The sequence below is a fragment of the Zalophus californianus genome, chromosome 17 (assembly GCF_009762305.2).
Source record: "Zalophus californianus isolate mZalCal1 chromosome 17, mZalCal1.pri.v2, whole genome shotgun sequence".
Classification (NCBI taxonomy): Eukaryota; Metazoa; Chordata; class Mammalia; order Carnivora; family Otariidae; genus Zalophus; species Zalophus californianus.
In genome coordinates, this window is record NC_045611.1 from 49,094,800 (window position 1) to 49,120,171 (window position 25,372).

Consider the following 25,372-nt stretch of genomic DNA (forward strand, 5'->3'; position numbering starts at 1 on the left):
AGCCTCTCACCCCATCCAAGGATTCCCGTCGGGCTCCGGTCAGAAACTGTAGATGCCTCCGCTGATTTTTATCTTTGGATAGGTCCTACTCACCACGTAGTGACCACGGCTGCTCCGACACCGGAAAAGGACTCAGGGATCGAGGTGGATGCGAGCCCGGTGGCTTCTGGGAAATGCAGTCCCGCCGGCTGGGAGCCGGAGACAAGGTCGCCAGTGCTCGGAGTGCGCAGGCGCAGGCGTGTGCCGGCGCGGCGCGAGGATGAGCCGAACTGTGGAGCACCGTAATCTCAGGTTCTACACCGGTGAGGGAAGCGAGTGGAATGTGAGTCCAGGCTGTAGAAAGCAGAGCAAGGGTAGCGGACGCCAGAGCCTCGACCCTGCACGCGGGAAGTGGAGGTAGCGGGTTCCTGGGTGCAGTGGTTCCGTAGATGCGAGTTCTGTGAGGGGCTCAGAACTTTTGTCTTTCGCACCCCAGGGTAGCACCAGCGCCTGGAGTAGAGCCAGGAGCACAGCAGGTGTTAGGTATGCATTTGTTTTATTTTTAAAAATATTTTATGTATTTATTTGAGAGTGAGAGCGCGAGCATGAGCGGGGGGAGGGGCAGAGGGCGAGAGAGAAGCAGACTCCCCGCTGAGCAGGGAGCCCCAAGCGGGGCTGGATCCCAGGACCTTGGGATCAAGACCTGAGCCGAAGGGAGACGCTTAACCGACTAAGCCACCCAGGCGCCCCTGTGCATTTTTTTTAAAGAAACAGTGACTCGGCAGGTGTAGGTGTGTTTGGGTTTTCATTCTTTGTGACACTGTGGAACCCATTGTGTATCTGTAACTGTGTGTGTTGGGGGGGATGTTGTGTTTCTGGTTGTGATTTGTTTCAGAGTGTGTTCTCTGGATGTGATAGTGGCTTGTATTTCAGATTTTGAGGTTATATAAAATTTATTAAGCCCTGTTCCTCCTCACACCTACATCCCAACCCCGAAATTCTTCATGCCCAGTAAGTTCTTTCCATTAACAATAAGTCTCTGTGACTTTTGTCCAAGACACATCCTAGAAGGGCTGACTCATTCATGAGGCACAGTGGCAAAATGCCTAGGGCCCACAATACTTTTGGAGGCACACAAAAAGTGTTGTATTTATTTATTTATTGTTATTTTTTATTTTATTTGTTTTAAGTCTTTAAAGTCAGAATTAAGCAAATGTTTGTCAAAGAAACGTTAATATTTAATTTATTATTACTATACCTAAACAATCGTAAAATATAATTTTTATTCTTTTTTTTTTATGGAAGAAGGGGCCTATGAAAGTCATAGTGCAGCCTGGCATCTTAGTCAAATCAAACCAGATTTCTATCTATCTTAATACCTCTTCCAACTCCCCACTGGGACTTGGGAATACAGCACCATACCCTCCGAGTTTAGGTGCAACTGCCTGTGAACTCTGAGCTTCTCTCATGAGAGCCCCTCCAATGGCCCCAGTATGGAGTGCAACATTTCCTTCCCCAGCTGTCTGAGTACCTTGGAAGTGAAGTTTGAACATGTTTTTCAGTCTCCTAAAATTTTTTTCTTTCCAAGACTCTTGGGGAATAGGCAATAAAAAGTTTGAGTGCCTTTGTGACTGTGTATGGAATTATATAATATGATGCATTTTTTGAGGCCTATTAGACTGTGACTTTAGCTATGAGATTATATGTTTTTATCTGTATGACTTAAAATTTATGTGATATTTTGAAAGATATGCTTTTCTTATGTGTGCATTCTGTAGATACTGTAAATGTGAATTCCTGTGTGAACAGACTTGTGTGAGAAGCTGCATGACTTTGAGTTGGATATGTGTGATTTTGATTATATGATTATAAAACCCTGTGATAGTAAGACTGTGTATATTTGTGAGTGACCATAAACCTTCTTACTCTTCTCAGCAATGAAATAAAGAGAGGAATATTACATCTTTTCAGAGCAATAACTTTAAGATTTGGGTAAAGGAGGATTTGTCATTTATCTGTCAAATCATTTGGATATTTTATGTTCAGATAGATTTTTTTCAAGGGGAAGAATACAAATCAGCATATCTTTCACAAAAGAGGGAATTCATAGTCACATGCTCTGTATGCGAGAGGTTTTGTGTCTGTATGCAGCTTTTGTGTCTGTCTTCTATCTCAGAGGTAAGCTTCCATTCTCCTAAGCTGTGAAGGAATTTTTTAGATAAGTTTGAAAAGCCCTGGACTAAAGACATAATTTATACATAGAGAGGCAGTTTGGCTTAGAGCAGGTAAGTAGGACTAGATTAGGGAGTCATGTCCTGAATTCTGTGTCAAGCATCATTGTTATTTCCATTTGCTGAAGAGAAAACTGATTCAGAGAAGACTGCCTGTTTAAGACCATTCAATTTGTCAACAGAGAACTACTTGCCATACTTCAAATTATAGGTAATTAATACATTGTTACCAGTAATCCAGTGAAATGCAACATTAGAGCTTTAGTTCCTGTGTAAGGCCTTATCACAATTAGAAATGGTAACTTGGAATGGCAAAGTGGTCATTGTCAGTGCTAGTAGTTTTATTTTGATGTTCTCTTTCTTTACATTGACTTTTAAAGTTATATTTCCTTCCATTTTTAATAAAATCCTAAATGCCTCAGTATGCATTTCCTGTAGGCTGTAGTTCCTATAGTGCCTATAAGTGTCCACTGTGAGTTGGGTTCTCTCAGACCCACCAAATCATAACTGCTCACTGTAGACGAAAGTGGTACATCTGGAATCAAGCATTATCAGGACCAGAGTGCACAAGCAGGTCACATGAATATGTAACCCAGACTCCCATTTCATTCACCGTGGTTGCATCAGTACCTCTCCCTTAGCTCATATATGGCTTCATGGGGGATCATTTATGACCAGCTGATAGAGGAGGAAAAATCCTGAGTTTGATTCACATATTCATCCATTCAGTATACAAGCCAGAAATGGATGGACAGTACTCTATAGCGCCATTCAGGAGTGGCCCTGAAAATTCCCCCAGTGGAGTAAGAGTTTTATCAGTATATCAGGGCTCCCAGGTGGCTCAGTTGTTAAGTGTCTGCCTTCGGCTTAGGTCATGATCCCCGGGGTCCTGGGATCGAACCCCGCATTGGGCTCCCTGCCCAGCAGGAAAACTACTCCCTCTCCCACTCCCCCTGCTTGTGTTCCTGCTCTCGCTATCTCTCTCTCTGTCAAATAAATAAAATCTTAAAAAAAAGAATTTTATCAGTATATCTGATAATCCCCTTTGTGTGAAAGGAAGTGACCTAAAGTTAGAATATATATGGCCTCATGTGCAGTGGTGCATGGATTGTCAATTAGTAAGGTATCTGAGAAGAACAAGATTGGAAGATCAAGGAAAAGGAGGCCTGGGGTGGAGGGATGTGGAGAGAAATGGTAGTAGGCATGAAGTGTATGTAAACAACTTTGTATTTTACATTAATACCCACAGAGAGCATGTACTGTGAGTGGGAAAGTACATCAGGTAGACGAAATGATGTGGTCAGTTAATATCATCTAGTCTTTGTCATTGTTTTCCTAATTGTGGCACGATGGTGGCAGGGATAGAAGTTACCCATGGGCCAAACAGCATGGGCTTTCATTTACCAAAGTTGTTGTAGCTATTAGTGTCACAAAATAGTCAGCTTGCTAACAACAGAGACAAATTCAGAGTCCCAGATATGGCACAGTCCCTCAAGGAGACCAACCAACCATTTGATGGCAAGGCAGAACTACTTCCACACTGGACAGGAATTAACACATATTCTGATTATGGGTTTACCTTTCCTGTCCTCAGGGCTTCAGCTAGTACTAGCATATGAAGGCTTACAGAGCTTTTGACCATTGTCATGGACCCCAATAACATTCCATCCAACCAAGAACCTACTTTGCTGGAAAGGAGATGCAGGAGTTGGGCCAGGACCATAGGTTCCATTGTATTATATATTGTACCAACAAAAAGTTGCCAACCTGATAAAGCATCAGAAGGCCTTTTGAGGACACAGCTAAAATGCCAGGTTGGAGGATATACTTTACAAGAATGGAGTGCCATCCTCCAGGATACAGTACAACCTTGGAAAAAAATTTAGTGAAAAATATAAATTTATAGATTCAAGAAGTTCAGGGAACTCTAAGAAGGATAACAAAACAAACTACAGGAGACACAACATAATAAAACTGTCTTAAAGCAAATATAAATAGAATTGTGAAAGAAGCTATGTAAATAGGACACATTACATAAGGGGGAAATGATACAAATGATTGCTGACTTTTCATTAAAAAATTGAAAGACTGAAGACAATGGAGTAACACAATTAAAGGGCCAAAAGAGTAACCCCAAATTATTCATCCAGTAAAAATATCCTTCAACAATGAAAGCAAAATGAAGATACTTTTAGATTAAAAAAAAAGTTAAGAGAATTTGTCGTCAGAAGACCTTAACTACAGGGAATGCTGAAGGAATTTCTGCAGGTTGAAGGGAAGATATCAAATGAAAACACAGATTGTTGTGATGAGCACAGGGTGTTATACATAACTAATGAATCATTGAACACTACATCAAAAACTAATGATGAACTATATGTTGGCTAACTGAACATAATAAAAAAAAACATAGATTGTTAGGAAGAAAAGAAGTGTGCACAAAATAGTAAATATATGGGCTACCTTTTTCTTTCTCAGTGTCTTTAAAACACATGACTGTTTAAACAAAACTCTAACATTTTGTTGTGTGATTTAAAGCTTATATAAATGTAACATATGCAGTAAGTTCAATATAAAGCATAAAAGTAAGTGGAACATTACAGGCACAGCTGAGATGTACTAAACCCACTACAGCCAATCTCCCCCATGGATTACAACCGCAAACTCTAGATAAAATACAAAGAGCAACTACCCGAGGACTTTGTAAAGCAAATAATAGCGGGCAGATTAAGGAGAGAATCGGGGTGCCTGGGTGGCTCAGTTGGTTGAGTGACTGCCTTCGGCTCAGGTCATGATCCTGGAGTCCCAGGATCGAGTCCCGCATCGGGCTCCCTGCTCAGCGGGGAGTCTGCTTCTCCCTCTGACACTCCCCTCTCTCATGTGCTTTCTCTCTCTCTCATTCTCTCTCTCAAATAAAATCTTTAAAAAAATATATTTAAAAAAAGGAGAGAATCAAAACTTGAAGATCAGTTAGTATGGCAAGGTGAATTTCCTTTTATTTACTTATTTATTTTGCCCCTTGTTTTATCTCCTGGCTTTGAACTGACAGTTGGCCATACTGGGATACAGCCTGGGAACAGAGAGGCAAAAATCCTGAGAGAAACTTATCCTCTGACCAAAGCACTAGAAAAGAGGGCCCCTGTGACCCTGAGAGTATTGGGGGGGAAATCCCCCTTTTCTTCTGTTCTACATCTGCCCCCCATTCCTGGTGCCTGCCCAAGGCCAGCACTAGTGATGGAACTGCACTGATGTCAGTGCATATGAAATCCTGAGTTAAAACCCATTTCTCTAGATACAGGAACTGGGAAAAGAGCTTTTGCTATGTAGAGTGTGGGGAGGAATGGTCATTATATATCTAACTTTCTTTCACCATTGTAACCCAAGGGTGGCCCAGTAGTACAGAAGTATGTGATAGGGTGGCTAAAACTCTGAGAGAATCTCATCTTTTGGGTCAAAGAAACTTGGAAAGAGGGCCCTTAGGATCCAATGTGTGAGAGGAGATTCAGAAGAGGACATTGCTAAAGAAGGAGATACTCTGGTTCTATGGATGAACTGATACAATTTCCAGGCTTACCCCTAAGCTGCACAGTCACAGCATACCCAAAGAAGTGTAGAAAAGACATTGCTCAGAACTCAACTAATTTCTGGGGTGCCTGGGTGACTTAATCAGTTAAGTGTCTGATTTCAGCTCAGGTCATAATCTCAGGGTCCTGGGATGGAACCTGGCACCGGGCTCCACACTCAGCAGGGAGTCTGCTTATCCCTCTCCCGGTCCCTCAGCCCCTCCCCACATTCATGCTCTCACTCTCAAATAAATAAATAAATAAATAAATAAATAAAATAAATAAAATATTAAAAAAAAAAACCTCACTAATTTCTGAATGGCTCAATGAATGACAGACCCAAACAATATATCCAGGGTTTTGGAACCAACTCATACAGAAAGTGAGGCATAATTTGTGATTTGAACATAACCCAGTTGATTGCTGAAACAAAAAATCAATATATTCCAAGATCTTAATAGGAACCATACTCTTATAATGTTATAATTAAAATGTCCAGGACATAGTACAGAATTACTTGATACACAGAACCCAGAAATATCTGACCAACTTTAAGAGAAAAGACAACTAAGAGATATCAACCCCTAAATATATCAGATGTTTGAATTACAAGGCAAAGATTATTTTATTACAGTAATAAAGCAGATATTATCACCATTCTCCATAAAGTATAGGTAAACACTCTTGAAATGAATGGAAGTATGGAAGTTCTCAGGAGAGAAATAGAAACTATAAAAACAACCAAATTGAAATTTTAGAATTTTCAAATACAATAACTAAAATTTAAAAGTTCAATGAAGGGGCATAAAAGCAGAGTAGAGCTGACAAAGGCAGCTCAGTAAAATTGAAAAGTGATCAGTAGAAAGTATCCAGTCTGAAGTAGGGAAAGAAAAATTAGAAAAAACTCCACTGAGCCTCAGTGACCTTTGGGCCAATATCAAAAAGCCTAATATTTGTGTTATGTCATTGGAATTCCAGAAGGAGAGAAGAAAGAGGAATAAGATACATTTTGGAGAAATAATAGTTGAAAATTACAATTTGGTAAAAGACACATTTTTCAGATTCAAAAGCTCAATAAAACCCAAACATGTTAAAATCAAAATCATCAGACTTACCATAGTTAAACTATAAAAGGCCACAGGTGAACTTTTAAAATGCTTAAAAACATGTAGAAAAAATTATACATTATAAATAGGAGAACAATGTTTCACATCACTGTGTATTTTGAATTAGAAACCATGTATGTGAGAAGACAGTGGAGCAACATCTTAAATGTGCTGAAAGAAAGGAATTGTCAAGCCAGGAAAAAAACTCAAAAGTGAAGACAAAATAGACATTTTCAGATGAAGGAAAACTAAGAGAATTCACCACCAGCAGACCTACTCTAAAGGAAATGTTGAGAAATGATAGCAGATGAAAAATCTCAGGAAGCAACAGAAATGGTAAATATTTAAGTAAATATAATACAGTATTTCCCCTTTTAAGTTCTTTAACATATGCATGGTGTTTGAATAAAAAATCATAATGTTGTCTGCTGGGGTTTTTCAATGTATGTATGTAGATACAATACATATGACCACTATAACATAAAAGGAATGACAAAAGGACTTGGATAGTTGTAAGGCTTCCATGTTTTTGTTCTTGTTGTTTGTTTTTGTTTTGTTTTGTTTTAGTGCCAGGAATTTAAGCAGAGACTTGAAGTGGAACCAATTGACTCATACAATAGTAAATACAAAGTAAAGCAATGATCTTGGCTTGAGCTATCTGGTTGTTTTCTGACGGAATGTCACACACAAGCATGGTCACTGGAAACAATGGTTTTCTGGCTGTCACTTGTAGCATGGTAGAATCATGTTGGGGGGGATGGAAAAAGAGCACCACTTCTTACCATGTTCTCCCTCACCCTGCTGGTCTCCCTTTGCCCCTGTGTTGGATACTGCAGACATCACTCACCAATCAACCCAGGACAGACCCAACAATCACTCTGTCCTCCAACTACAGCCAGACTTGCCTCCATAGCAGTACCTGTGGCTGTTGTCTGGACTCCTGTGCGGGAATCTGGCTCTGCCAGTGGCAGCTGGAGAAGGTAATGGGACCTGCTGCTGAATGAAGGCAATTGAGTGAATGAATGGGTGAGCTGCAGGAGTCACTTGCAAAGGGACCAGGAACGATAAGTTAACAAAAACTCTTTCAGGCAGATGCTTTTGACATCTAACTCCCAAACCTGCCTGCTGCATGAGGGGAAGACATCTCCCATGGGCAAGAAGTCAGTGGGGTAGGGGCCAGGGCTTCAAGGTACAAGACTCCTGGTTCTTCCTTCTCTCAACCACCCCCTCTACTCTCATTCCCACTCCTTGTGCTCCTCCTTCCCCTCCCACTCCCCTCTTCCTCCTTCTTTGATGCCCTGCTGTCTTTTGATGTTTATCTGGCCCTCTTGCCTGTGTCATTCTCACAGTCTAAACTGTCAGGGTCAGATAACTTCCTGTCTCTATGTTTCTTTTTCTTCTTCCTTTTTCTAGAAGAATTCCTCATGGAGTCGGGCTTCTCAAACTCTGCTGACTTTGCCTCTTCCTTCTCATCTTCCTCATAAGGTATCAGAGAATATTTGGTGCCTCCTGGTTGCATAAAATAATCCTTTGCAAAGTGGCCTTTACAGCCACACTTCTTGCAGGTAGTGTTCAGGACAGCCTTAAGGGTGATCTGTGCAGTGTAATCCTGGAAGGACCACCTCCACCTCTCTGCTTTGTCTTTTTTTTTTTTTTTAAGATTTTATTTATTTATTTGTCAGAGAGAGAGAGAGAGAGCACAAGCAGGGGGAGCAGCAGGCAGAGGGAGAAGCAGGCTCCCCACTGAGCAAGGAGCCCAATGAGGGACTTGATCCCAGGACCCTGAGATCATGACCTGAGCCAAAGGCAGACATTTAACTGACTGAGCCATCCAGGCATCCCTCCACTTCTCTTCTTGCTCAGTGATAACATTGTTGGGGTTGAGGTCTTTCCTAGTCCCTTGGTTGATGACTTTCATGGAGAGGGATACTTTTATCCTATCATTTTTCATTGCTTGGCCAATAAGCTTCACCCACACTTTGTCTCTGACATCTATTTCAGAGGGCTTTTCCATGCGACAGGATGACATGTGAGTTTGATGACCCAGAGTTTGCTTCTGACAGCATGGGATTTTGATAAAACCTCTATAGTCTGTCACCATACCAACCTCTCCTTGGAAAATGGTGTAGAGTGCAGGCAAGTTCTCAATGGTCTTGGGTCTTCCTGAATTCATCCTTAATGTTCTATGGCTCCTCCATTTCTCTTCTGCTAAAGCTAATTCAGGTGTCTCTGTGTCAACTCTGGGTCTTCCAAGGCTTTTGTGTTTTATGTCAAGTCATAAAATACTTACTCAAGTAGTCCACAAAAAGTTACGTATATGTATATATACACGTAAAGTTTCCCAGATCAACACTAAAACAAGCAAACAGGAAACAAAAAAACCAAACCAAAATAATAGAGCTTTAAAGACAATATATAAATAAATACGGACTACTCAAAAATACACAAACAATCCAAAAGAAGACAGAAAATGTGAAAAATAGGAACAGAAAAAGACAAAGTAATAAAATGGTAACCTAAATCAAACCATATCAATAATTAAATGTAAAGTCTAAAGACAGTGAGCAAAGACAATGTTTGTCATATTGTTTATAAAAAGATGGCCCAACTATATGCTGTCTTCAGGAAAATCACTTTAAATATAATGATATAGAGAGATTGAAAATAAAATGATAAAAAATGTGCACATGGAGCCATGAATCAGAAGATAGCTGACACAAGTGTTGGCTTGAGTGTGGAAAATTGGAACTCTTGTGCATGTTAGAATGTAAAAGGTACTGCTTCTGTGGAAAATGGTATGGCAATTCCTCAAAAAATTAAACATAGACTTACCATTTGATTAATCAATTCCACTTTTAGTATATAAACTAAAGAATTTAAAGCAGGGACTCAAACAGATATTTGTACACCAATGTTCATAGCAGCATTATTTGCAGTAGCCCATAAAGGTGGAAATAACCCAAATGTCCATCAGTGGATGAATGGATAAACAAATTGTGGTGAATACATACAATAGAATATTATTCAGCCTTAAAAAGGAATGAAATTCTGACACATGCTAAAATATGGATGAATCTTGAAGTCATTATGCTAAATGAAATAAGCCAGACACAAAAGGGCAAATGTTGCATGATTCCACTTATATGAGGTACTTAAAATAGTAAAATAGGTACAGAATGTACAATGCTTACCATGGACTAGGGGGAGGGAGGATGGAAGGTTATTGTTTAATGGATACAGATTTCGGTATGAGAAAATGAAAAATTTGAAGATTGATAGTAGTGCTGTTGCACAATAGTGTGAATATACTTAATGCTACTGAATTTTGCACTTAAAAATGGATAAATAGTAGGGGTGTCTGGGTGGCTCAGTTGGTTAAGTGTCCAACTCTTGATTTAGGTTCAGGTCCATGATATCAGGGTTGTGAAATTGAGCCCCACATTGGGCTCTGCACTGAGTGTGGAATCTGTTTGACACTCTCTTTCTCCCTCTCCCTCTGCCCCTGCCCCCTTGCTCGCTCTCTCTCTCAAAAATAAAAAAATGGGTAAATAGTAAATTTTATGTTACATGTATTTTGCCACAATAAAAAAATATAAATGATGTGCTTACATTAGTATCAGACGATCTAGACTATAGAATGAGGGAAATTAGTGGAGATAAAGTTGGATATTACACAATTATAGAGGATCAATTCACTAAGAAGACCTAACAATCCCAAATGTGTTTTATTTAACAACATAGCTACAAGATATATGAAGCAAAACTAATCGAAATTGAAAGGAGAAATAGATAAGTACAAAATTAGAAACTGAAAGTAAAAAATTATACTAGCATTAAAAAATGAAATATTCCTAGAAGACAGTCTCTTTGACAAATGGTGTTGGGAAAATTGGACAGCTACATGCAAAAGAATGAAACTGGACCACTTTCTACACCACCACAAAACCACCACAAAAATACATTCAAAATGGATGAAAGACCTAAATGTGAGACAAGAATCTATCAAAATCCTAGAGAACACAGGAAGCAGCCTCTTTGTGGCTGCAGCAATGACTTGCTAGACATGTCTCCAGAGGCAAGGGAAACAAAGCAAAAATAAACTATTGGGACTTTATCAGGATAAAAAGCTTTTGCACAGCAAAGGAAACAACCAACAAAACTAAAAGGTAACCTACAGAATGGGAGAAGATATTTGCAAATGACATACCAGATAAAGGGTTAGTATCTATAAAGAACTTAATCCAACTCCCCACCCCAAAACCAAATAATCCACTCAAGGAATGGGCAGAAGACATGAACAGACATTTCTCCAAAGAAGACATACAAATTGCTAAAAGACACATGAAAAAATGCTCAACATCACTCATCATCAGGGAAATACAAATCAAAACTACAATGAGATGCCACCTCACACATGTCAGAATGGCTAAAATTAACAACCCAGGAAAGAACAGCTGTTGATGAGGATACAGAGAAAGGGGAACCCTTTTACACTGTTGATGGGAATGCAAACTGCTGCAGCCACTCTGGGAAAAAGTATGGAGCTTCCTCGGAAAGTTAATAGAACTACCCTATGAACAAGCAATTGCACTACTATTTCTCCAAACGATACAAAAATAGTGATTTGAAGGGGCACGTGCACCCCGATGTTTATAGCAGCAATGTCCACAATAGCCAAAATATGGAAAGAGTTCAGATATCCATTAACAGATGAATGGATAAAGAAGATGTGGTATACATATACAATGGATTATTACTCAGCCATCAAAAAGAATGAAATCTTGCCATTTGCCATTATGTGGATGGAACTAGAGGGTATTATGCTATGCAAAATAAATTAGAGAACGAAAAATACCATAAGATTTTACTCATATGTGGAATTTAAGAAAGAAAACAGATGAACACAAGGGAAGGGAAGGAAAAAATAAGATAAAAACAGAGAGAGAGGCAAACCATAAGAGACTCTTAACTATAAGAAACAAACTGAGGGTTGCTGGAGGTGAGGTGGATAGGGGGATGGGGTAAGTGGATGATGGACATCAAGGAGGGCACTTCATGTAATGAGCACTGGGTGTTATATGCAACTGATGAATCACTAAATTCTACCCCTGAAACTAATAATACACTATATGTTAACTAAATTGAATTTAAATAAACAATTTTTTAAAAATGAAATATTCACAAAAAAATATGTAGCTACTCTGCCCACAAGGGGGTGAGCATAATCCCCCATTTTCTCAGTTTGGGGTACACAGTGACTTCCCTTCTAAAAAGTACAATATGGAAAGGGGGAAAGAAGAGAAATTTTATAATGGGGAAACCTGACAAACCCTACCTCATCTGGATGATCAAGGTCAACACTTTTATAGTCATAAATCATGTTGATTGTACATCCTTGCTATGATGTGATAAAGAGGCATTTTACTTCTGTGATAGGCTGAAAGAAGAAAATAAAAAAACTCTGCCAACCAAGAATACTTTATCTGACAAGAATATCCTTCAGAAATGAAAGCGAAACAAAGACTTTCCCAGACAAACAAAGACTGAAGGAATTCATCACCATTAGACCTGCCTTAAAAATGCGAAAAAGAGTTCTTCAAGCTGAAATAAAATGATGCTACCTAGTAACATATGAAAAAATATGAAAATATACAACACACTGGCAAAGGTAAATGTATAGTCAAATTCAGAATACTCTTAGCATGGTGGTGTGTTAACCCCTTAACTATAGTATAAAGTTTAAAGGACAAGAGCATAAAAATAACTGTAGATACTGTAATTTGTTAATGAATACAAACTATAAGAGGTAAATTGTGACATTAAAACATAAAAGTGGGGGGAAGTGTTGAGTATTTGGATATGATCAAAGTTAAGTTGTTATCTGTTTAAGATAGACTGTTCTAAGATGTTTTATGTAAGCCTAATAGTAACCACAAAGCAAAAGTCTATAGTTGATTTGCAAAAGATAAAAAAGGAATCAGAACATACCACTAGAGAAAAATCACCAATTCTTGAAAGAAGGTAGCAAAAGAGGGAGAAAGGAATAGCCCACTACAAAATAACCAGAAAAAATAAAATGGCATTAGTAAGTCCTTATCCTATCAATAATTACTCTAGATGTAAATGGATTGAATTATCCAATCAGAAGGCCTAGAGAGGCCAGATGGATTTTTTTTTTTAATGACCAAACAACATGCTGTGTAGGAGACTCACTTCAGCTTTAAGGACACACAAAGGATCAAAGTGAATGGCTGGAAAAAGATATTCCATGCAAGTTGAAACCAAAAGAGCAGGGGTAGCTATACTTATATCAGACAAAATGGACTTTAAGCCAAAATGAGAACAGGAGATAGATAAGGTCATTATATAATGAAAAAGGGGTCAAATCCTCAAGAAGATATCACAGTCATAAATATCTACACATCGGGACGCCTGGGTGGCTCAGTCGGTTAAGTGTCTGCCTTCAGCTCAGGTCATGATCCCAGGGTCCTGGGATCAAGTCCCACATTGGGCTCCTTGCTCAGCAAGGGGTCTGCTTCTGTCTCTCTGATAAATAGATAAAATATTTTAAAAAAATAAATACATATCAAATATTGGAGCACCTAACTATATTAAGCAAGTATGATCTGGAGAGAGAAATAGGTAACAGTGCAACAATGGATAGATTATCCTAACAGAATATCAACAAGGAAATGTTGGATTTGAATCATATTTTAGACCAAATGGACTTAGCTGATATAAATAGAACATTCCATCCAACTGTAGCAGAATACATATTCTTCTCAGGCACACATAGAACATTCTCCAAAATAGTTCATATGATAGACCACAAAATAAGTCTTAGTAAGTTTAATAAAAGTGAAATCATATCAAGTATCTCCTCTGACCACAATAGTATGAAACTAGAAATCAGTAACAGGTGGAAAGCCGGAAGATCTACAAATATGTGGAAATTAAATGACATACTCTTGAACAACCAACGGGTCAAAGAAGAAATCACAAGGGAAATCAAAATATATCTTGCAACAAGTGAAAATAGAAACACAACATACCAAAACCTATGGGATGCTACAAAAGCAGTTTAAAGAGGGAAGCTTATAACAACAAACCTCTAGATTAAGAAAATAAAAAGATCTCACACAACCTAACTTCACACCTGAAGGAACTAGAAAAAGAAGAAACTAAGCCCAAAGTTGAAAAAAGGAGGAGAAAACAAAGATTAGAGCATAAATGAGAGACCAGAAAAACAATAGAAAATATTCGTGAAGCTAAGAGCTGTTTTTTTAAAAGATAAAATTGACAAATCTTTAGATTAAGAAAAAAATACTGATACAAAGTCAAAAAGGAAAGAGGAGACATTACAACTGATACCACAGAAATTCACAGAATCATAAGTAACTAGTATGACCAATTATATGCAAACAAATTAGATATCCCAAGAAGAAAGGGATAAATTTCTAGAAACATACAACCTACCAAGACTGAATCAGAAAGAAATAGAAAATCTAAACAAACCAATAACAAATAAGGGGAAAAAAGGAAAAACAAAACAAAACAACCCTCTCCCCCCAAATCCAACACAGCTCAAGACCAGATGGTTTCACTAGTAATGTCTAACAAACATTTAATGAAGAATTAACACTTATCCTTCTCAAACTCTTCCAAAAGTTGAAGAGAGAGTCTCACTTCCAAACTCATTTTATAGGGAAGGCCAGCACTACCCTGATTCCAAAGCCAGATAGGGACACTACAATCACAGAAAACTACAGACAAATGTTATTGATGAATATGGATGCAAAAATTCTCAACAAAATATCAGCAAACTAATTTAAACAGCACTTTATAAAGATTATACACCAGGACTAAGTGGGATTTATCCACTTAGTTGAATCATCCCACAGATGATTCAACACATGCCAATCGATGAATGTGATACACCACATGAATAGAATGAAAAAGAAAAATCACATGATCATCTGAACAGAGGATCAAAAAACTTTAGAAAAAATACAACATCCTTTCATGATAAAAGCTCTCAACAAATCACATATAGATGGAATATACCTCAATATAATAGAGGCCATATACCTCAGACCCACAGCTACCATACTCAATGGTGAAAGGTTGAAAGCTTATCCTCTAAGATGAGGAATAAAACAACGTACCCACTCTCACCATTCCTATTCAACATAATGCTGGAACATTCAGGTAAGATAAAGAAATAAAAGACACCAAATCAGAGAAGAAGTTTCTTTGTTTGCAGATGATATGATCTTATATACAGAAAATCCTGAAGACCCCACCAAAAAATGGTTAGAACTAATCAGTGAATTCAGTAAGGTTGCATGGTAAAGGATCAACATATAGAAATAAACTGGATTTGGGCGCCTGGGTGGCTCAGATGGTTAAGAGTCTGCCTTCGGCTCAGGTCATGATCCCAGGGTCCTGGGATCGGGTCCCGCGTCAGGCTCCCTGCTCCTCGGGAGCCTGCTTCTCCCTCTGCCTCTCTCTCTCTCTCTCTCTCTCTCTGTCTCTCATGAATAAATAAAATCTTTAAAAAAAAAAGAAATAAACTGGATTTCTATACACTAAAAAAGGGATACCTAAAAAAAGAAAGAAAGGAATTCCATTCACAATAGCATCAAAAATAAAAATACTTAGGAATAAATTTAAACAAGGAGGTAAAAGACTTGTATACTGAAAATTACGACTTTGATGAGAGAAATTGAAGCCAGAAATGGATGGAAAGATATCTTGTATACATGAAGTAGAATTAATATTGTTAAAATGTTCCTACTACCCGAAGCCATCTATAGATTCATTGCAAGCCCAAAATTCCAGTGGCATGTTTCACAGAAATAGAAATAAATAATCCTAAAATTTTGTATTGAAGCACAAAACATGCCTAATAGCCAGAGCAATTAGAAGAAAGAAGAACAAAGCTGGAGGCATCACACTTCCTAATTTTAAACTATCTTACAAAACTATAGTAATTAAAACAGTATGATCCTGACATAAAAGTAGATAAAATGGAACAAAATTGAGAGCCCAGAAATAACCTCCTGCATATACAGTCAACTAATACTTAACAAAGGAGTGAAGAGCACTCAATTGGGAAAGGAAAGTCTCTTCAAAAAATGGTGTTGGGAAAACTGGATAAACACATGCAGAAAAATGAAATTGGACCTCTATTATGCACCACTCACAAAATTTAACTCACAATGGATTAAGAACAAACATAAAATCTGATACCATAAAACTCCTAGGAAATAACATAGGGAAGAAATTCCTTGACATTGGAATGGGCAATGATTTTTTGGATATGACATCAAAAGCACAGGCAACAAAAGCAAAAATCTACAAGTGGGATTATGTCAAACTAAAAAGCCTCTGCACATCAGTGAAAGACAAATACCATATGATTTCACTCATATGTGGAATTTAAGAAACAAAACAAATGAACATGGTGGGGGGAGAGCCAAACCAAGAAACAAACTCTTAACTATAGAGAACAAACTGATGTTTGCTAGAGGGGAGGTGGGCAGGAGGGATGGGTTAAACAGGTGATGGTTATTACGGAGGGCACTTGTGATGAGCACCAGGTGTTGTATGTAAGTGATGAATCACTAAATTCTATACTTGAAACTAATATTATACAGTATGTTACTTGAAATTTAAATAAAAACTTGAGAAAAAATTTTAAAAACTGCACAGCCAAAGAATTTTTTTAAATGAAAAGGCAAGTTACGGAATGGGAGAAAATATTTGGAAGCCATGTATCAGATAAGGAGTCAATACTCAAAATATATAAAGAATGCCTACAACTCAATAACAACAACAAAAACCAAATAATGCAATTTTTAAAAATGGGCAGAGGAACAAACAGACATTTTTCCAAAGAAGATATCCAAATGGCCAACAGGTACATAAAAAGATGCTCAACATGGCTAATTATCAGGGAAATCCAAACCAAAACCATAGTGAGATATCACCTCACACCTGTTAGAATGACTACCACAAAGAAGGCAGGAGATAACAAGTGTTGGTAAAGATGTGGAGGTAAAGGAACCCTCGTACACTGTTGGTGAGAATGTAAATTGGTTCAGCTAACTAACTGGAAACAGTATAGAGGTTCCTAAAAATTTTTTTTTAAATAGAATTACCATATGATACAGCAATTCTACTATATCTGGAGATATAACCAAAGGCAATGAAAATAGGAGTTTGAAGAGATACATGTACTCCCATGTTTATTGCAGCATTATTTACAATAACCAAGATATGGAAACAATCTAAGTGTCTATCAACAAATGAATGAATGAAGAATTTGTATATATACAGTGGAATATTATTCAACCATGAGAAAGAAGAATTTGTATATATACAGTGGAACATTATTCAACCATGAGAAAGAAGGAAATGCTGCTGTTTGGGACAACGTGGATGGCAACCTTGAGGGCATTATGCTGAGTGAGATAGACCAGAGAAAGACAAATATTGTATGATATCTCATATGTGGAATCTAAAAAAGGCAAACTCTTAAAAGCAGAGAATAGAATGATGGTTACTACAGGGTGTGGGGGGGAATTGGGGATATGCTCTTTAAGGGTACAAATTGCAATGAATCTATAGAGCTAATGCATAGCATATTATAGTCAACAATACTATAAACTTCAAAGTTGCTAAAAGACTAGATCTTGTTTTTACCACAAAAAAAAAATGATTAAGGGAGGTGATAGTAGTGTTACCTGAGGCTAAGATGGTGATTATATATTGGAATATATAAATGTATCAAATCAACATGTTGTACACCTTAAATTTATACAATGTATAAGTCAATTATATTGCAACTAAAAAGAGCAAAAATTATATATGATTCCTTAATTTGAACTCCAAAAAGATTTTTTAAAGATCTTATTTATTTATTTGAGACAGAGAGAGTGAGAGAGACTGCGGGGAGCCGGGGGGAGAGGGAGAGGGAGAAGCAGACTTTCTGCTGAGTAGGGAGCCTGACTCGGGGCTTGATCCCAGGACCCTGAGACCATGACCTGAGCTGAAGGCAGATGCTTAACCGAATGAACCACCCAGGTGCCCCTCAAGAAGATTTTTAAAAAAGATACTGTATAGGGTGGCGTCTATTCTATAGTCTATTTTCTCCAATTCCCTGCCAATGAAAGAAAAAATTCCTAAAGTGACGGAAAAGCGGGGAATTTTTCTCCTTCTGTTTTATATCCTGCTGGATGGTTGCATCTCCTTTTAAAAAATATTTTTAAAAAAATTTTAGAGTGCGTGAGCAGGGGGAGAGGGAGAGGAAGAGAATCTCAAGCAGACTCCACGCTGAACTTGGGGCCTGATCCCAAGACCCTGAGACCATGACCTGAATCAACCAAGTCAGACGCTCAACTGACTGAGCCACCCAGGCGTTCCTGGTTGCAACCCTTTTTTAATGGGTTCTTGGTCACAGGTGAATCCAGGCCCATGTAATAAAGAAGGCTTGTTCAGTGCACCTCGGCGTGTCCTTTTATGATCTCTATTTTTACCTAACACATAGCAGGCTTTCTAATTATTTCCCTTTCGTTTTTCCAATTTCCAACTATGTCACGTATGAAAGGGAGCAGTGAGGAAAAAAGGCAAGCCTAGTTCCACAGCACCCCAGGGCTTACTTAGACTCCACCTGCTAATTCAAAAGAGAAATTTCAGGTAGGCGGGAAGCTCAGGCCTGCAGAGGATTCTGGGATTTGTAGTCCAGACGCTTTCTGGATTGGGGCACTTCCGCTTCAGGAGAACGCAAAACTGCTCCGCTTGAGAAATGGGAGAGTATAATACAGTGCTCTGCGTCTTCGGAGGCATTTCAGCTACCGGAGGGCAAGAATGCGAAGCCCTTTCCTTTCGTGGACTCCGGGAAATTGGATTCACGCAGTTGGTGTGGGAGCCGATTTTTCCTCCTCACGCGGGGGAGGGACAGCGGCTCGGGTTCCTCTCGGGAATGCTGGGAAATGTAGTCCAGGAACTCCGCGTAGTTGGAGGTATTTCCGCTGCGGGAGGTTGAGATCGCGGCCTTCGTTTCTCTCTGGGAGGTGAGTGATTCCCCAGAACCCCGCGACCTCTTTTAAGTTTTTGACCTGCTTGTGGGATCAGCCGCGCCCGGCGCTGGGTCACAGGGAGGAAAAGCGTCGGCCAGTGGCAGAGAGCGAGGTTGAGGGACGGGGGGCGGCCGCTTGTCTTCCCCTCGCCGGAGCCTCTGCGTTTGGAGCGGTTTGGCTGGTCTCCGGCTTGGAGGCGGACCCGGCTCCGCAGGGTTCGAGGGTCTCCGGGCTCCCCGCTGCCCAGCTCGCCTTCCCCTCCCCTTCCACACGCTCTGTCACCTTCTAGAACTTAATCTTTCTGTGCCTCAGTTTCCTTTTCTGGAAACGGGGATATTACCTACCTTATATTGTCTTGAGAATTCATGGTGTATAGTACAAGTGAAATGTTTGGAGCAATTCGGACGTGTGGCAAGGTGTTAGCTGTGAATATAAACACTGTGATAATAGTCGGAAGAGTTACCTCTCTGGAAGCTCTTCCAAGTGCTACTGGCTCTTCTTATCCATGCAGGAAAGGAGGCTGTGCCCGGACTACTTCTGACTCGTTTTTTAGAAAGAGAGCGTCACCCACAAATATCTTCTGCGGTTTTTCTGGGGCCACAAACAAGACTGTAGTATCTCAGCCTCCTTTCTTTCCGCTGTCCTGACTTTTGAAAGAGGGCTCCTTGGCAGCAGAGCCCCACTGTGACCGTACTTAGCTTTCGTCTTCTTTTTCTGCGGTGGTAGAAGGTGTTTCATTCATTAGCAACCGTTAAATAATTGGGAAAATATGTAGAAGATGTACAGGACATGATTGGTAGTCAAAATGGTCACAGCTTGAGTGCTAAGCGTCGTCCTGAGGGCTTTATAAAAATTAACACAGATAGTCTTCCCAAAGCCCTATGAGGTGAATACTGTTACTGCCTCTATTTTACAGATGAGAAAACGGAGGCAGAGGAGCCTAAGTTACTTATCCTGTGTCACACTGCCAGTGGGTGAAGTGGATTTGAATCCAGGGTGTGTGTTCCTTATGTGTGTGGCTATTCTTGGTCCCGAAGTTGAAAGTCCCCAAATTGGAATTAGGAAACAAAATAGAAAAATAAGCTATATAAATATTTAACCACAGCAAACTGGCTGCAGAGAAGTAATTTGGGATCAAGTTATGGAAGTAGGTTGGAATTTTATTGTCGAGTATTTTGAAAGCAGGATTCATGAGTCTGGACTTTTTTATAAAATTTTGGAAGCATTCTCATTTAATTTTATTTCAGACAGTATTTATAATTCATGTTCTCATTATGGAAGACATGCACACTCATAGTAGAGAATTCAGAAAATATATAAAGAAAAGCATTAAGAATAACTCCTAATGCTAGAATATAGACAGTTTTTTTGACATCTTAGTGCATTTCTGTTTAGCAGTTTTTAAATGTATATTTATTTATTTTATGAAATTTTTATGCCAGTATTCATAGTTACTCCCTTAACTCTTTGCTATGGAAGTTTCCAAGCATACCCAAAATATAATGTAATGAACTCCTATGTAACAATCACCCTAATTCAGTCCTTGCTAATTTTGTTGCTTCTCTGCTTTCCATGCACATATTTTTTTCTCCTTGAGTATTTTTTTTAAAAGATTTTATTTATTTATTTGACAGAGAGAGACACAGCGGGACAGGGAACACAAGCAGGGGGAGTGGGTGAGGGAGAAGCAGGCTTCCCGCTGAGCAGGGAGCCTGATGCGGTGGGGCTCGATCCCAGGACCCTGGGATCATGACCTGAGCCGAAGGTGGATGCTTAACCGACTGAGCCACGCAGGTGCCCCCTACTTGAGTATTTTAAAAGATTTTATTTATTTATTTGAGAGAGAGATTAGGAGAAGGAGCAGAGGGAGAGAGAGAGAATCTCCAGCAGAGCCTGACTCGGGACTCGATCCCAGGACCCTGAGATCATGACTTGAGCAGAAACCAAGAGTCAGACACTTAACTGACTGAGCCACCCAAGCACCCCTCTCCTTGAGTATTTTAAAGCAAACCCAGATGTTGAGTCGGTGGGACTGAAAAACTAAGTATCACACATTGTTTATATGTGAAGACCAATGGAAGGGAGATTGTATTAATACTTCAGGACTGGTGTAACACAATACCTTAGACTGGGTGGCTTAAGCAACAGAAATGTATTTTGTCACAGTTCTGGAGCTAGAAGTCATAGATCAGGGTGTTGGCAGGTTTAGCTTCTTCTGAGGCCTCTCTCCTCGTCTTAAAGATGGCTGCCCTCTTGCTGTGTCCTCACATGGCCTTTCCTCTGTGCGAATGCTTCTCCTGTCCCTTTGTGTGTCTAGATTTCCTCTTACTAGGACATCCGTCAGATTGGCTTAGGGCCCACCGTAAAGAACTCATTTTAAGTTAATCTCCTCTTTAAATGCCCTATCTCCAAATATAATCACATTCTAAGGGGGGTTTAGAACTTTAACATAAGAGTTTCAGGGAGCCTGTGTGGCTCAGTCGGTTAAGCGTCTGCCTTCGGCTCAGGTCATGATCCCAGGGTCCTGGGATCGAGCCCCACATTGGGCTCCCTGCTCCTTGGGAGCCTGCTTCTCCCTCTGCCTCTCTCTCTGTCTCTCATGAATAAATAAATAAAATCTTTAAAAAAAATAAGAGTTTTAGGGGGTCAAAATTCAGTCCATCACAGAGATATTGACAGCAACTCTAAGGTTTTCACTCTTGGCAATGAGGAGAATGTTACTTATAGGAGAAACTTAGAAAGAGTTGCAGTTAGGGAAGATGACGGGCTGTCTTTGCTCCTTTGGGATTGCTCTTGCCACTGGCATATAACTTTGATTTCTTTTCTCTCTCTTGTTGGCTGCAGGGACCACTGTTTCCTGGACCTCAGAGTGCCTAGCAGCAACCTAGAGGTTGGCAGAGAAGAGTTATTCAGTGAGTAAGTGTGACTCATGTAGCTATCCAAAGGGAAGCCCCAGCCTGGGATTAGGAAACAAAATAGATAATCTATATTCACATTCCTTGTCTTTGATCTCACTTGTGGTCGGCTGCGGAATACCACCAACTTTTTCAGAGTATTCAGAAGTTGATGTACCATCAGGTACAGTATGTCATGGTCTAAAACAAATTTCCTTAGAAACAAGTTGATGCTAATTTTTTTTTTTTTAAGATTTTATTTATTTGACAGAAAGAGAGAGAGAACAAGCAGGGGGAATAGCAGAGGGACAGCGAGAGGCAGGCTCCCCACTGAGCAGGGAGCCCGACACAGGCCCTGGGATCATGACCTGGGCCAAAGGTAGACACTTAGCAGACTGAGCCAGCCAGGCGCCCCTAATGTTTCATTTTTTGCTTATTGCACAGAGACCGTAATGGGTATGATTAGAATAGCTAACTTGTTGGGCACTTCTAACAACTTGGAGAAGTTCCAATGCTTTGCATGTACTAACTCACTTATTTTTCGTAACAATGCTATTATTATTATTCGCCTTTTAAAAATGAAGAGACAGGCAGAGACTATTGAATAAATGACCTGGTGGCACAGTCAGCAGAGGGCAGGACAGGGTCAAACTTGAGCAGCTAGGTTTAAAACCTAGCTCTAGCACTCTGACTGGATAACCGTGGGCAAAGTATTTAACTGCTCCGTGCCTCTGTTTTCTTACCTGTCCAAATAGGGTTCTCAGTATCCACCTCCTAAAGTTTTTGTGAATATTAAAAGAGATATGCTATGTAAAATGCTTGAAATAGCACCTGGCACATTGTAAATCCTCGACATATTACAGATTAAAGTTGTCTTTTTCCTATTATAGGTGGCTATGCAACATGAAAGATGCAGCAAGTTATCGAAATGGCAAAAGGGGATTTTAAGGTATTCTTTTTTTCACCTGCCTGCCGTTTTCACTACTTCAGTTCTGTCATTCAGTTGAACAAAAATGAATAGTTTCTGTAAAAGCCATTGGTTAAACTTATAACTAACACTAATTTGCTGTCTTTTGAACCCAGAGAGTCCCTGGGGGATGGTTATTTGGTCTCTGTTGCTTTAAAAAGGTTCAAGTCATCACTATCCAGTATGGTAGCTGTCAGGTACATGTGATAACTGAGCACTTGAAATATGGCTAGTGCTAATTGGGATGTGCTGTAAGTGTAAGACACACATGGATTTCAAAGACTAGTATGGAAAAAAGGAATGTAAAATGTCTCTGTAATTTTTATGTTGATTGCAGGTTGAATTGGTAATATTTTGGATATATTGAGTTAAATAAAATATAGTGTTAAGATTGAGCTCACTTGCTTCTTCTTACATTTTTTAATGTGGCTACTAGAAACGTTTAAATTACACTATGGAACTTGCATTATATTTCTGTTGGATGGCACTGGTGTTAATGGAAGCTCTGTTTTCACTCCCGGGATTTGCCTCCAGGGACATTCACAAGTCACTCTTGTTCCTCAGGCCTCCAAAAGCATCTTACAATGGAGAGAAGCAGGAAGTTGGGAATTAGGAGGCCTGAGTGCCAGGTCTAACCCTGCCCTTGACTTTCTGGGTGTCCTTCAACAGTTCAGATAACTCCTTGAGAGGCAGAATAGAATAACATGGTGGTTCTCACATTTGGGTCATACCAAAATCACTTTAGGGAACTTGGTAAAAAATGGTGAGACTATAAAGACCTAGGAGTTTTACTATATCAATGAGCCTGGCCTTTTGTGTTCTCTATTAGCTTTCTGGGTGATTCTGAGGCTGTTCTGATCACCTCCTAATCACCCTGTGTAGGAAGGAGAATCCTTGTTCTAAGTAGTGTGAGATGGCTGAATGCAGGGCACCTGACACTGGGCAGGTGTGATTGGCAGCAGCTTACCCACAGTCCATGGGAGGAGGACGCTACATGCCATGCAGGGCCGTGTGGGGGTTGCACCCAGGAATAGACTAAACCAGCAGAGGCTATGGTAGGTGGGTTGTATAGGGACAAGAAAGTACAGTGACCCTTGGCTCCCGAAGGAAGATGTGATTAGCTTGTCTGAATAATTTCACAGGCTGGCAGGGAAGTAAAGCCTGTTAGATTGAGGACTGAGTGGGGTACAGCTGGTCCAGTTGGTAGGGTGAGTTTTGTCAGGTCTTCATTTTACAAAGATGGTCAAATGGCAACATGGAGAGGTTCACGCCATTGAGAAAGAAGGTTTTTAACCCTTAATGGTTCCCCCAGAATCGAGAGGCGTAGCCTGCTATACAGGACCACATGAAGCCTATCACATTCAGGGTTGGGAAGCAGAGAGAGGAACTGGGGTATGCCTTTATGACTAGAGTGGCAGGAAGTAACTAGGTGGAGACACCTGTATTGGGTACTGGTGAAAAGAGGCAGGTTGGGGTCAGTGGTCAGGGGAATTATGACTCTTGAGTGCTCTCAGAAGCTGGCTTTGGTTGACAGACTGGCTTTGTGATTCAGCGGACTCATGGAGAGGTTGGAATAACAGATGTCAAAGAGCCAGTAATTGAATCGAAAACCCTGGTTCATACGCAGAGGAGGTAGCTGGGTGGGGAGCCTTTCAACCCCAGGGTCAAGGCCGTATCTGGAGAGAGCAGAGGAACTCATGGCTAGGCCTTTGGGCCCTCTGTGGCTCAAACATGTTCAGGCAGCACATGGAATTTCAGGTCTTACAATAATGATGAGCACAAGAGTTGACAAGCACTGAGTATAGGACAAAAGCTTGGGCCTGGGCGCCCTATTGCCTAGGTTCATTGGTGCCTGGTACAGTGTCCTGACTGGACAATGAGATTGTGGCCGGGGCAGCGGGAGGGGTGTAGAAATGCACATGTCAGCCACCCACCTCCACAGACCTGATTTGATTAGTTGTGGATGAGGTCTGAACCCTCCGCCTTTTTTTTTAAAGTTCCCTTGTGAGTCTAATGTGCTGTCCGAGTTGAGAACTACGGTCCTAGTAGATAAGGCTCTGGGTGAAAATCTTGACTTTTCTATTGGCCACTGGTTGATCATGAACCGAGCTACTTCTCTGTGCTCCATTTTCTTTACCTGTAAACTGGGGATGATTGTTGTCTCAGTCTCTAGACTTGTGAAGATCAAGTAGGAGCACATGTACAACATTCATGGAAATGGTGCCATGGTAGGTACTGAGTCAGTTGTTATAACTGTCAGCTGCTGGAACTATTAATGAGAGTATTTTCTGGATGGCCTGGGTTTCCTTGTGGGTAAAATTAGGTGCTTAGAGTTGCTTTTGGTATTCTTGCTGATCCTAACAAACCTTGATTCTAATACCATTTTTAGAACCAGAGAGAAAGAGAAGATTGCAATGTATTTACTTTCTCTAACTTCTTTGTTCTGTTGTGGTTAGAAGAAGAGTTGAAGGTGAAAACCTCAAGTCTTTAGTCCATCTGAGAATACCTGGAGAGTTGTTTTGACTGATGCTACTCACATAGTGACCCAG

General features: G+C 39.9%; 2 protein-coding genes across 9 annotated transcripts in view; one reads left to right on the forward strand and one right to left on the reverse strand.

Annotated features, from left to right (window-relative positions):
* The first annotated feature begins 264 nt into the window (after positions 1–264).
* Positions 265–25,372, forward strand: part of ZNF45 (zinc finger protein 45) — a 43,936-nt gene continuing 18,828 nt past the window's right edge. For 2 of the 8 annotated variants that reach the window (XM_027618691.2, XM_027618687.2), the window contains exons 1-3: positions 18,870–18,956; positions 21,807–21,878; positions 22,747–22,805. The gene's annotated coding sequence lies outside the window, so the exon portion shown is untranslated. Of the gene's footprint in view, positions 323–475; positions 523–7,176; positions 7,216–18,866; positions 18,957–21,806; positions 21,879–21,972; positions 22,041–22,746; positions 22,806–25,372 lie in introns of those variants that run through there. The other 6 variants (XM_027618688.2, XM_027618689.2, XM_027618690.2 and 3 more) reach the window with 6 other exon arrangements.
* Positions 8,195–9,052, reverse strand: LOC113935967 (nucleolar protein of 40 kDa-like). The gene is made up of 2 exons (XM_027618705.1): positions 8,727–9,052; positions 8,195–8,507 (listed from the first exon to the last, which is right to left on the reverse strand). Exons 1-2 carry the CDS (start codon positions 9,050–9,052, stop codon positions 8,195–8,197), a joined length of 639 nt encoding a protein of 212 aa, XP_027474506.1.